The sequence below is a fragment of the Pecten maximus genome, chromosome 3 (genome assembly GCF_902652985.1).
Source record: "Pecten maximus chromosome 3, xPecMax1.1, whole genome shotgun sequence".
NCBI lineage: Eukaryota > Metazoa > Mollusca > Bivalvia > Pectinida > Pectinidae > Pecten > Pecten maximus.
Window position 1 is genome coordinate 40,124,506 of NC_047017.1, and position 14,789 is coordinate 40,139,294.

General features: G+C 41.3%; 1 protein-coding gene across 1 annotated transcript in view; it reads right to left on the reverse strand.

Moving 5' to 3' along the window:
- Nucleotides 1-461: 461 nt before the first annotated feature.
- LOC117322753 (acetyl-coenzyme A synthetase 2-like, mitochondrial) overlaps nucleotides 462-14,789 on the reverse strand; it is a 28,183-nt gene continuing 13,855 nt past the window's right edge. Inside the window, exons 6-9 of the mRNA XM_033877691.1 lie at nucleotides 8,798-8,941; nucleotides 8,168-8,231; nucleotides 4,707-4,831; nucleotides 462-4,497 (exon numbers count right to left, since the gene is read on the reverse strand). Coding sequence (XP_033733582.1) covers nucleotides 4,333-4,497; nucleotides 4,707-4,831; nucleotides 8,168-8,231; nucleotides 8,798-8,941 — 498 coding nt within the window. The 3' untranslated portion in view covers nucleotides 462-4,332. The remainder of the gene's footprint in view (nucleotides 4,498-4,706; nucleotides 4,832-8,167; nucleotides 8,232-8,797; nucleotides 8,942-14,789) is intronic.

Sequence of the window (14,789 nt, forward strand, 5' to 3'; positions counted from 1 at the left end):
TGACTATATATGTAGCAATCTGATTAAAATCAGCTGTAACATGGCTACGTTTACTATGAACTAGTACGCCTGACCAGGCATTAATAAACATAGCCATGTAACAGCTGATTTTAATCAGATGGTATATGTAGGATGTGTACAGACCTATCCAAACACACCGATACAGACAACAAACAAACACCAATGTGGCATAGCGGTATAAGCTGCGGGTATTTCTGGCTAGGCGATTGGGTGCCGTACGTAGATCGTGAGTTCACGGCCCGGGTCAGGGCACAGGTCATAAAGTTATCTTCCTTCGTCAATTGGGTAACTATGTTATATATCAAATATTTAGCACAATGTATTATATACACTACATGTTGGTGATCCGAAGATACAGATTTGAATTTCCTGTCATAGTTGTACTCGATGAATATTTATATATATATATATAGAGAGAGAGAGAGATCAACACAGACAACTGGTATATATGTAGCACTTTATTCTGTTTATCAGATACATGTGTAAATAAGGCAGTCACAGCACTTGGAAATAATTTCATGAACATGTATATATGTACAATGTTGAGTATTAATGAATGAATAAATGGACTACACAGATAATGATATCATCACTGTCACTCAAACACAATTTAGACAAAAAACCTAGAATTACAAAAATATAAAATTCTCAATGAGTTTACCATTAACTGGTTCTATGAATCAATTTCATTAAAATAATTATGAGTCATGTTAGTAAAAACAAATATCATTTCTTGCATAATAATTACAGTTATTTGTATCACACATTTCATTCATGACTAGGGCAGCGTCTATAAAAATATTGCAATGTTTATTTAGTAGAAATTACCATAATATATTTTCATTCCCAGTGGTATGTAGAAGCAAATCATTATCTGTAACAAAAGTTGTCAGATGACAGCATAGCTTGTTAAGTGGGTTGGAATTCAGAATTTAATAGTAGGTCAAAGGTCACTGTCAAGGTCAGCAGGTTTACAAATGTAGTACCAAAAGAGAGGACTTGTGACAAGGAACAAACAGGTCAAATATGAAAACCCTATCTGTAGATTAATGTACTGTGGAGAGTTGAGATTTTTTAAAAATAGGTCAAAGGTCAGCAGGTCTGGAAAAGTAGTACCAGTACCAATGGATAGGTCTTATCACTAGGAAAACACATGTCTAATATCTGTGCTGCATCTTCATCAGTATTGACACAACACTGTTTTATAAAACCTCAGCCAAGCTGTCTATAGAAACTGCTGGGGTTGAAAAACATCTAAAAGCTGTCAATGAGTAACATGGATTGGTTTACAATGGAAAACGTATTTCAACATGCCCTACAGTATTTAACATGAACAATGAGTGTCTGATGAGTGATGATAATGCTAATGTTGAAGCTGGGCAGTTGGTTTTGATAGATCTGATTCTACAAAAATATAGTTGGTGTGTCGCTGTATCAGGTGTTATCACATCACCTAAAATAAATATGTACATGTAAAAGTCAATTTCACAATGGTATTTTATCACAATATGTTAATATCAATCAAAAGTACAATTTTTTGGATTTTACAGGTAAATTATTAAGCGAATAGTTCCATATTGCAAATACATTCATTTATCCTTTATCAAACTGCCATGGAAAAATTCTCAGCACTAAAAAACACACACAGTAACAATGATAATAAGGTAATTCACAAACCCTGCTAACATATATACAATTCAAAACAGAGATAACATGTAACAGGTATATGTAAAATGTATGTAAGAAATCAAGGTCTTACAAAGGCTTTACTTGTTGTCCAATCAAGGTCTTACAAAGGCTTTATCTGTTGTCCAATCAAGGTCTTACAAAGGCTTTATCTGTTGTTCAATCCCTTGTAATTTATATGTAATGGAATATACAATAAACAAAGAAATCGGTCTAAAGTGCTTAAATAACTAAAAAACACAGCAGCCTTCAGAATAAAACTTCATTTTATGTAGCATGTGTTAACACTTAAAACAGGTACTGCTAACAAAGATGCCAACAGAGGCCTCTACGTTAAAACTTCTCTCTCCCTTTATGAGGTTATGGCTATATGACACATTCAGATTTGACAAATGATGTTTGGAATTTATCATATTTGGTCAATGGGACATATAATTCTACATAATTAACAACTCTGAAAAAGATTATTGTATACTCAGCTTATCAAACAACAACCTAACCTGGATCTCTCATGCAGTTCATGGGTAATAATCACATAAAAAACTAAAAATGTTTAATATATACCTACAACGCCCTATTTGACAGAACAGTTCAAAATACTGTGATCAATCCTGTTCTATATAAAACATAACATAAAAATACCGTCATTTCAACTGATTATTCTATTCAAGATGTATGAAATTCCACTCAAAATCAGGCATGATAACTAAAATAGGTAAAAACAAAGTCTTCCAGAATGATGAAAAATGAAGCTTGCAAGTACACACCCTGAATAACACCACAACCAAAATGATAAAGTGCCTTTTAAATATCACACACATACAAAATTTAAATGTTAAAGCATTTTATACATGTTTCCAACAAAAACATCAATATAAAATGTCTTGCAGTCTAAAACAAAATCAGACACAGCCTCTCAGCAATCATTCCCCTGACATAATGTACCTAAATAAGTATATAAAAAATTGGCCTTGATTAAATGCAATCCAAGTGGAATTAGTTCAGATTCTGGCCCACAGAACTTGTGGTAAGCTTCTGGCCCACAGAACATGTGGTAAGCTTCTGGCCCACAGAACATGTGGTAATTAAGCTTCTGGCCCACAGAACATGTGGTAAGCTTCTGGCCCACAGAACATGTGGTAAGCTTCTAGCCCACAGAACATGTGGTAATTATATATATAAGCTTCTGACCCAAAGAATATTTGGTAAGTTTCTGGCCCAAAGAATATTTGGTAAGCTTTTGGCCCACAGAAGATGTGGTAATTAAGCTTCTGGCCCACAGAACATGTGGTAATTTAAGCTTCTGGCAAACAGAACATGTGGTAAGCTTCTCCCCTCCCAATCTAGCATTAAATTACAGTATTAACCAATCATTAACAATAGCTAGTTAGCAATGCGTTACAACTACCTATCAAACAAGGTGTACTTTAATAATTACACAACTCTCTCAAATTCTACTCCTATGGCTGAACACTACAGTTAAACAAAGTCTATATAAAACCACTAGTGTTGGTTTAGAAACCATTGTTCTCCATGAATGTATTGGAATTATATGCATGAGACAAACAGCAGTGCTTGTCTGTCAGCTGCTGTCACAATCCAACTTTGTTTCACCGAATGATCTTTATATGGTAGGTAAGTATGTTAGCTGAGTACGTGAGATATACAACACATAAGTTGCGCTATTGTACGGCTGGGTGTTTTGGGCTGCGGTAGTCAGTAATCCACCCGGCTCGATAATGGAAACTTGGCAGTTGTAGTATAGTGATACTTATGCCTATATTCTTGGAAGAAGCATGAAATTACAGTCACGGTAAGTTCATATCTATTATTCTCTTTCTGAATGTGTATGTAGTCGTTTATATCAGTATGTTTGTCGAAAAGTGGTTTTAAGCGTGTTTAAATTTAATATTATTTACTGTAAACATATGAATATCAAGTTTAGGGTTTAATTTGGTATTTTGTAGCTTCACGTGAGTGGACATGCTGTCCAGCAGTAAAGTGTATGGAAGCCGGGTGGCACCATTGTAATGGGATCCATAGACTGTACTGTTGACAACCAAGTTGTGTACCACAAATAGTACATGATGATTGTGGGAGGTAGAGAACACGGATACAAGTGTACTCAAGGGTAGCCAGAGTAGCGGCTGCATTTTGGTGTAGAAACATCATATGGAGACCCGGATGGGTCGTATCGGGCCTTAGTAATACTGGACTGACGCCATCAGCGTGGGAAGTAGCAGACCCAACGAGGCAACCGGCGGTTCAAGTATCATAAATATTCATCAAACCCGGAGACTTTTACCAATTGTGTATGGACAAGGATATCATCTACGCTGTGTTGCTACAAAGACTTTAGGGTTTAGTTTATATATATATATTAGTACCTATGATTGTGTGTGTTTCTACTTGGTGAGTGTATCACGGAAGGGGATGATTGAGTGATTTGTAAGCAAGGTTTTGTAAAATAGATAAATAGTAAAAATAACCCATGTAAATAGATTGTACATTGCTTGTAATTAAACTGTATAATAGAAATTGTAAATATGTACTTTCTGATTGTGTTGTTATTTTGGATACTGTGTGGTAATCGCTCGGCTAGGTTACAGCCGCCTGGGGTGAACATCAGACCTGGAACTCCTGACTATGTCTCTGTACCAGGATCTCCACAACTGATGGATCCACCAAGGTGGAAATATCACCAAGTTCATCTGGTTTGTTGTCTGCAACCTTACGCAAAATTCTTCTCATTATTTTTCCAGATCTTGTCTTGGGTAATCCTGGTGTAAACTGAAAATTCATAAATATTCATAATACAAAGTAAAGACAAATAGATGGAACGGGGGTCAAGTTATTTAACAGAGAAGTAATTATATCAGATCTTAATTAGTATCAATAATTTGTGGCAGGAAGTTATATTTTATCATTATGAGATATCAATTGATAATTATTTTTTTTTTATAAATATGACTGGTTTAAGATGATACCGTAACACTTACCAGAATCTTGTCTGGCTGAGCAAAGCTACCTATGCTAGTCTTGACCATTAAATTAAGTTCAGCCTTGAGAGTATCAGCATCCTCTGGGGAAACGTTTTCCATGGGCACCACAAAGGCATAGATACCTGGACAACAGAAATACAATAGTGATCAACAAAATATTCAGGTGTAACACATGTGTGTGAAAAATTCCTGGACAACATAAATACCATACTGATCAACAACATACTCAGGTGTAACACACGTGTGAAAAATACCTGGACAACATAAATACCATACTGATCAACAAAATATTCAGGTGTAACACACGTGTGAAAAATACCTGGACAACATAAATACAATAGTGATCAACAAAATATTCAGGTGTAACACACGTGTGAAAAATACCTGGACAACATAAATACCATACTGATCAACAAAATATTCAGGTGTAACACATGTGTGTGAAAAATACCTGGACAACAGATATACCATACTGATCAACAAAATATTCAGGTGTAACACATGTGTGAAAAATACCTGGACAACAGATATACCATACTGATCAACAAAATATTCAGGTGTAACACACATGTGTGTGAAAAATACCTGGACAACATAAATACCGTACTGATCAACAAAATATTCAGGTGTAACACACGTGTGAAAAATACCTGGACAACATAAATACAATAGTGATCAATAACATACTCAGGTGTAACACATGTGTGTGAAAAATACCTGGACAACAGAGAGAAGGCATGTAGAAGACATGAGGGTGAGGAGACATGTAGAAGACATGAGGGTGAGGAGACATGTAGAAGACATGAGGGCGAGGAGACATGTATGGAAGACATGAGGGCGAGGAGACATGTAGAAGACATGAGGGTGAGGAGACATGTAGAAGACATGAGGGCGAGGAGACATGTAGAAGACATGAGGACGAGGAGACATGTAGAAGACATGAGGACGAGAAGACATGTAGAAGACATGAGGACGAGGAGACATGTAGAAGACATGAGGGTGAGGAGACATGTATGGAAGACATGAGGGTGAGGAGACATGTAGAAGACATGAGGGTGAGGAGACATGTAGAAGACATGAGGGCGAGGAGACATGTAGAAGACATGAGGGCGAGGAGACATGTAGAAGACATGAGGACGAGGAGACATGTAGAAGACATGAGGGTGAGGAGACATGTATGGAAGACATGAGGGCGAGGAGACATGTAGAAGACATGAGGGTGAGGAGACATGTAGAAGACATGAGGGCGAGGAGACATGTAGAAGACATTAGGGCGAGGAGACATGTAGAAGATATGAGAGCAAGGAGACATGTAGAAGACATGAGGGTGAGGAGACATGTAGAAGACATGAGGGTGAGGAGACATGTAGAAGACATTAGGGCGAGGAGACGTAGAGACAGAGATAGAGACTGAGAAGACATAGGGAGGACATGTAGAAGACATGAGGGTGAGGAGACATGTAGAAGACATGAGGGCGAGGAGACATGTAGAAACATTGAGGGAGAGAAGGAGACATGAGTGACGAGATAGAAGAGGGGAGGAGACATGTAGAAGACATGAGGGTGAGGAGACATGTAGAACATGAGGAGAGGAGGACATGTAGAAGACATGGGGAGGAGAGAGGCGAGGAGACAGTAGAGACATGGAGAGAGAATGGAAGACATGTGTAGAAGATATGAGGGACATGAGGCGAGACATGTAGAAGAATGAGGCAGGAGACATGTAGAAGACATGAGGGTAGGAGAAGAAGACATGAGGGGAGGAGACATGTAGAAGACATGAGGGTGAGGAGACATGTAGAAGACATGAGGGCGAGGAGACATGTAGAAGACATGAGGGTGAGGAGACATGTAGAAGATATGAGGGCGAGGAGACATGTAGAAGACATGAGGGTGAGGAGACATGTAGAAGACATGAGGGCGAGGAGACATGTAGAAGACATGAGGGCATGTAGAGACATGAGGTGAGAAGTACATGAGGGCGAGGAGACATGTAGAAGACATGAGGACGAGGAGACATGTAGAAGACATGAGGGCTGAGGAGACTGTAGAAGACATGAGGGCGAGGAGACATAGAAGACTATGAGGGCAGAGGAGACATGTAGAAGACATGAGGATGAGGAGACATGTAAGACATGAGGGCGAGGAGACATGTAGAAGAACATGAGGGTGAGGAGACAGAAGACATGAGGGCGAGGAGACATGTAGAAGACATGAGGTGAGGAGACATGTAGAAGACATGAGGGTGAGGAGACATGTAGAAGACATGAGGGCGAGGAGACATGTAGAAGACATGAGGGCGAGGAGACATGTAGAAGACATGAGGGCGAGGAGACATAGAAGACATGAGGGCGAGGAGACATGTAGAAGACATGAGGATGAGGAGACATGTAGAATACATGAGGGCGAGGAGACATGTAGCAGACATGAGGGTGAGGAGACAGAAGACATGAGGGCGAGGAGACATGTAGGAGACATGAGGACGAGGAGACATGTTGAAGACATGAGGGCGAGGAGACATGTAGAAGACATGAGGGTGAGGAGATGTGTAGAAGACATGAGGGCGAGGAGACATGTAGAAGACATGAGGGCAAGGAGACATGTAGAAGACATGAGGGTGAGGAGATGTGTAGAAGACATGAGGGCGAGGAGACATGTAGAAGACATGAGGGCAAGGAGACATGTAGAAGACATGAGGGTGAGGAGACAGAAGACATGAGGGCGAGGAGACATGTAGAAGACATGAGGGTGAGGAGACAGAAGACATGAGGGCGAGGAGACATGTAGAAGACATGAGGACGAGGAGACATGTAGAAGACATGAGGGTGAGGAGATGTGTAGAAGACATGAGGGCGAGGAGACATGTAGAAGACATGAGGGCAAGGAGACATGTAGAAGACATGAGGGTGAGGAGACAGAAGACATGAGGGCGAGGAGACATGTAGTAGACATGAGGACGAGGAGACATGTAGAAGACATGAGGGTGAGGAGATGTGTAGAAGACATGAGGGCGAGGAGACATGTAGAAGATATGAGGGCAAGGAGACATGTAGAAGACATGAGGGTGAGGAGACAGAAGACATGAGGGCGAGGAGACATGTAGAAGACATGAGGGTGAGGAGACAGAAGACATGAGGGCGAGGAGACATGTAGAAGACATGAGGGTGAGGAGACAGAAGACATGAGGGTGAGGAGACATGTAGAAGACATGAGGGCGAGGAGACATGTAGAAGACATGAGGGTGAGGAGACAGAAGACATGAGGGCGAGGAGACATGTAGAAGACATGAGGGCGAGGAGACATGTAGAAGACATGAGGGCGAGGAGATGTGTAGAAGACATGAGGGTGAGGAGACATGTAGAAGACATGAGGTTGAGGAGACAAGTAGAAGACATGAGGGTGAGGAGACAAGAGCCTTTATGTAGATTAGATGAGTACAGGAGAAAGAAACTGAATACCTTCTCCTTTGATATCATGAGGGTAGCCCACCACTGCTGTCTCAGCCACTTGTGAATGGTTATCCTGAAAAATTAACAAGTATTAATTAACAATCTGGAATTGTCATTTAACTATTTTAAAGATCTTTAACTTGATCGTGTGAGGATACTCTATAAGATATAAACATCAAATGCAGTAACACAGGCAGGACATTTCATCCTCACCACAGGGTATGTAGTACTAATATCAGTTACAGCTTTTTTATAATGGTCCATAACTGAAGCATGCTGAAGGATACAGAGGATGGAAAAACGGAGGAAACAAGATACAAGTGTAGCAAGCTTGGTAAAACATAAGATTGGCAAGAAAATAATGCTCCAGATAAACTTGAATTGGTATAAAACATAAATAAAATGTCACCACTTTATACACAATTACATGCGATCTTATCTTAGATACAATAGTTTGTTTACTTGAGAAAAGTGAGTATAGCAAGTTTGGTGAATATAGGAGAAACAAAGAGATTGGCTCTAGAAAAAGGTGAAACAGTTAGTTAGTTGTACTTGAGATAAGATCATATTGGTATGAATTTGAACAACAGCTACTGTAACCATAATATGATAAATGGGAGCATAAAACAAAAGAACTACCATGGCATCCTCAACCTCTGCCGTGCCTATTCTGTGTCCACTAACATTGATCACATAAACCTTTTCCCCCCGGATCTGGAAAAACCCCCTACGGGGGGCCCGCCCCCTAGTAGACCTTTTAAAAAACCAAGTTTGGGCCGGGTTCTTATAAAGGGAGAAATTAAAACTTTTAAAACTACAAGCAAATCAAAGAAAAGGGTTATATACAGGTATTTAAAGGGTGTATTTTACAGGTTTTTAGGCATGAATCACGTTTTGCAGGTGTAATCCGGTTTTAGAAGGTTTTTAAGATTTAGTGGGTTTTCCTTAAAAAGGATTTTAGTCAGGTGTAATCACAGGATTTATGGGATAAACGGTTATTACAGGTTAACTAAGGATTTAAAATAAAAAGTATTTAGTAGGTTTTTTCCCCCGGGGTTTTTAGGGTGTAAATTAAAAGTGTTTTTTTCGGTTTAAAATTTTATACTACCAAGTTTTACTGATTAATCTTTAATAACATTTAATATTTAAATTTTATTCAACGAATTTTTGTTTAATTTTACCTACCCACCTTTATGAAGTTTTAATACAACAAAACAAACGCCAAGGGGGTGTAAGGTGGGGGAAAACGTTTTTCGCCGTTTATGTAAGCCTGCCACCAACCAGCTTTAAGTGCCCCGGGTTTTATCCCCAGTTTTCCCGAAAAGACAAAAAAAACTTAATTCCAATTACCAAAAAGGTTTTAAAAGCCGTGCCCCCAGGAATTTTTGGAAAAACCTGCATTCCCCCTCAAGACCCAGAGAAGGACGGAAAAAAACAGGGTTTCGGAAAAGTTAAACCCAACAAAAACCTTCAAACAAAAATTTAAGAAAATTTTATCTAACGCCAAATTTTTTTTTTTTAAAAACCGTTACAAATATTCTGCAAAAATCTCAAAGTTTTTAAAACTTTTTAATCTAAATCAACAGGTTTTGTAAAGAATTTTTTCTCCCCAAAAAGGGGCAATTTACCGAAACGCCCAAATCCCCAAAGCGTTAAATTAAAAGGGGTCTATCCACACAACTTTCCCCTGAGAGACCTTCTATAGCACCCCAGTTCTGTGGATTCAAAAAAAGGCAAGGTTTACGATAAATGTATATAACAAAGAAATAGTAGACCAATAAAAAGAATTTTTAAATTAAACCTTTAAAAGTTTTTTATTAACTTTATTTTTTAACGCAATTTTTTTCCCTTTCCCCTTTCCACCAAATTAACCCAGAAACCTGTCTCTCCCTCCCCCCACCCATTTTTTGAAAACTTCTAAAACCCCCCAAAAACAATTTAAATTTTTAAACCTTTTTCTCCATAAGGGTTTTTAGGAGCCCCTCACCACCCCCAATTCAAACCTTCAACCCCCCCCCCTTGCCATAAAAGCCCCCCAACCAGTACTTTAACCCATCCCCAAATTTTCCTATCTGAAACCCCCCCGCCATCCCCAAAAATTCCCAACTCCCAACCCCTACTGTGAACCTTCAACCCCACCCAATACTGAAAACCCCTTTTGTCTTGCCCCCACAACCGTTAGTTAGCCCCTATACCCCCCCAAACTATACCTTTTCCCCCCAAACCTTTTAAGTAACCTCCCTCAAAACCTACTTTGACTTCCACTCCCCCCCCATTTTCCCCTTTAAAAACCCCCTGTCTCCCCCACCCCATATGCCCCCTTACACACCCCAAAAACTAAACCTTTCCCTTCTCCACCCACCATCCCCCCTGCCTCCCCCCAAAATCCCTCAAATACCTGTCTAACCAAAAACCGCCCCCAATGCCCCTCACCCCCCAAAAAACCTGTCTAACTCAACACCCCCACCATGCCCCCTAACTCCCCAACCTACCTGGTGCCCTTTTCCCTTACCCCCCCACCCCCCCAATTACCCTCCCCGTCTAACCCCCCATCCCCCCCAGCCCCCCAACTCCCAAAACCCTACCACGCCATTACCTCCCCCTTTCCCCCCACCCCTCAAAAACCCTTCCTTTCCCACCCCCCAATGCCCCTAACTCCCCAAAAACTACCTGTCTCCACCCCCCACCATCCCCCCTTTCAACTCCCCAACCATTTTTTGAAAGACCTTCCCCCCCCCAAAATCCCAAAAACCTTCTTCCCCCCCAAACATCCCCCTCAACTCCCCACACCTTTACACGCCCAAACTGCCCCCCAAACCCCTTCAAAACCCCGTCTAACCCCCACCATCCCCTAACTCCCTCAAACCATTTGATACCCCACCTGTTCTATTCCCCAACAGCCCCTGAGCCCCTAAACAATCCCAAAACCCCTGTTATTCCCCCCCCCCTATTTCCCCCAAAACCTACCCCCCATTCCCCCATGCCTTTCAACTCCCCAAAACCTCCCGGGCCCCCCATCCACCACCCCCCTCCCCTTAAACCTCTTCTCCACCCCAAATGCCCTCAACCCCCAAAACTACCTTCTAACCCCACACCCCAAACCAGGCCCCCCCCTCACACCCCCAAAACTACCTGTCTACCCCCACCAGCCCCACCTCCCCCCCCTCAACACCCCCAAACTACCTGTCCCTTCCCACCACCCCCCAATTCAAACACCTTCTAATCCCACACCCCCCTACAAAAAACCTCCTTTTATCCCCACCCCCCCCCTACCTCCTCAACCACCTGTTTCATTAACCTTTTCCCCTCCCCAAACCCCCCATGCCCCCAAACCCACCCCCTTTACTTAAAAACCTGCCCCACCCCCCCAGCCCCCCACTCCCCAAAACCTCCCTGTTGCCACCCCCCCAGCCCCCTAAATAAACCTCCTTCCACCACCCCCACCCCCCAAACCCCCCTAAACCCTGTTTCCCCCCAAAGTTTCCAAAACCCCTTTCACACTCCCGTTTAAAAATTTTTGAAAACCGTCTATTTTCACCAAGGCCAATTTAAAAAGAAGACTTTATCTACAGTCATTTAGATATTTTCAAAAACCCAAAAATTTTTCGATAAAAAATTGCAATTTTAAAACAAGCGGTTTTTTCTTTACCTTCATATTTCCCCTTTAAAGGTCTCCTATCACCACCAAAGGGGGTTTTGATAAGACCTGTCTATACTCACCACAGCCAAGTTTACTGAGTAAAGACCTGTCTATACTCACCACAGCCAAGTTTACTGAGTAAAGACCTGTCTATACTCACCACAGCCAAGTTTACTGAGTAAAGACCTGTCTATACTCACCACAGCCAAGTTTACTGAGTAAAGACCTGTCTATACTCACCACAGCCAAGTTTACAGAGTAAAGACCTGTCTATACTCACCACAGCCAAGTTTACTGAGTAAAGACCTGTCTATACTCACCACAGCCAAGTTTACTGAGTAAAGACCTGTCTATACTCACCACAGCCAAGTTTACTGAGTAAAGACCTGTCTATACTCACCACAGCCAAGTTTACTGAGTAAAGACCTGTCTATACTCACCACAGCCAAGTTTACTGAGTAAAGACCTGTCTATACTCACCACAGCCAAGTTTACTGAGTAAAGACCTGTCTATACTCACCACAGCCAAGTTTACTGAGTAAAGACCTGTCTATACTCACCACAGCCAAGTTTACTGAGTAAAGACCTGTCTATACTCACCACAGCCAAGTTTACTGAGTAAAGACCTGTCTATACTCACCACAGCCAAGTTTACTGAGTAAAGACCTGTCTATACTCACCACAGCCAAGTTTACTGAGTAAAGACCTGTCTATACTCACCACAGCCAAGTTTACAGAGTAAGACCTGTCTATACTCACCACAGCCAAGTTTACTGAGTAAAGACCTGTCTATACTCACCACAGCCAAGTTTACTGAGTAAAGACCTGTCTATACTCACCACAGCCAAGTTTACTGAGTAAAGACCTGTCTATACTCACCACAGCCAAGTTTACTGAGTAAAGAACTCACCACAGCCAAGTTACTGAGTAAAGACCTGTCTATACTCACCACAGCCAAGTTTACTGAGTAAAGACCTGTCTATACTCACCACAGCCAAGTTTACTGAGTAAAGACCTGTCTATACTCACCACAGCCAAGTTTACTGAGTAAAGACCTGTCTATACTCACCACAGCCAAGTTTACTGAGTAAAGACCTGTCTATACTCACCACAGCCAAGTTTACTGAGTAAAGACCTGTCTATACTCACCACAGCCAAGTTTACTGAGTAAAGACCTGTCTATACTCACCACAGCCAAGTTTACTGAGTAAAGACCTGTCTATACTCACCACAGCCAAGTTTACTGAGTAAAGACCTGTCTATACTCACCACAGCCAAGTTTACTCAGTAAAGACCTGTCTATACTCACCACAGCCAAGTTTACTCAGTAAAGACCTGTCTATACTCACCACAGCCAAGTTTACAGAGTAAAGACCTGTCTATACTCACCACAGCCAAGTTTATAGAGTAAAGACCTGTCTATACTCACCACAGCCAAGTTTACTGAGTAAAGACCTGTCTATACTCACCACAGCCAAGTTTACAGAGTAAAGACCTGTCTATACTCACCACAGCCAAGTTTACTGAGTAAAGACCTGTCTATACTCACCACAGCCAAGTTTATAGAGTAAAGACCTGTCTATACTCACCACAGCCAAGTTTACTGAGTAAAGACCTGTCTATACTCACCACAGCCAAGTTTACAGAGTAAAGACCTGTCTATACTCACCACAGCCAAGTTTACAGAGTAAAGACCTGTCTATACTCACCACAGCCAAGTTTACAGAGTAAAGACCTGTCTATACTCACCACAGCCAAGTTTACTAGAGTAAAGACCTGTCTATACTCACCACAGCCAAGTTTACTGAGTAAAGACCTGTCTATACTCACCACAGCCAAGTTTACAGAGTAAAGACCTGTCTATACTCACCACAGCCAAGTTTACTGAGTAAAGACCTGTCTATACTCACCACAGCCAAGTTTACAGAGTAAAGACCTGTCTATACTCACCACAGCCAAGTTTACTGAGTAAAGACCTGTCTATACTCACCACAGCCAAGTTTACTGAGTAAAGACCTGTCTATACTCACCACAGCCAAGTTTATAGAGTAAAGACCTGTCTATACTCACCACAGCCAAGTTTACTGAGTAAAGACCTGTCTATACTCACCACAGCCAAGTTTACAGAGTAAAGACCTGTCTATACTCACCACAGCCAAGTTTACAGAGTAAAGACCTGTCTATACTCACCACAGCCAAGTTTACAGAGTAAAGACCTGTCTATACTCACCACAGCCAAGTTTACTGAGTAAAGACCTGTCTATACTCACCACAGCCAAGTTTACTGAGTAAAGACCTGTCTATACTCACCACAGCCAAGTTTACTGAGTAAAGACCTGTCTATACTCACCACAGCCAAGTTTACTGAGTAAAGACCTGTCTATACTCACCACAGCCAAGTTTACAGAGTAAAGACCTGTCTATACTCACCACAGCCAAGTTTACTGAGTAAAGACCTGTCTATACTCACCACAGCCAAGTTTACTGAGTAAAGACCTGTCTATACTCACCACAGCCAAGTTTACTGAGTAAAGACCTGTCTATACTCACCACAGCCAAGTTTACAGAGTAAAGACCTGTCTATACTCACCACAGCCAAGTTTACTAGAGTAAAGACCTGTCTATACTCACCACAGCCAAGTTTACTGAGTAAAGACCTGTCTATACTCACCACAGCCAAGTTTACTAGAGTAAAGACCTGTCTATACTCACCACAGCCAAGTTTACTGAGTAAAGACCTGTCTATACTCACCACAGCCAAGTTTACAGAGTAAAGACCTGTCTATACTCACCACAGCCAAGTTTATAGAGTAAAGACCTGTCTATACTCACCACAGCCAAGTTTACTGAGTAAAGACCTGTCTATACTCACCACAGCCAAGTTTACTGAGTAAAGACCTGTCTATACTCACCACAGCCAAGTTTACAGAGTAAAGACCTGTCTATACTCACCACAGCCAAGTTTACAGAGTAAAGACCTGTCTATACTCA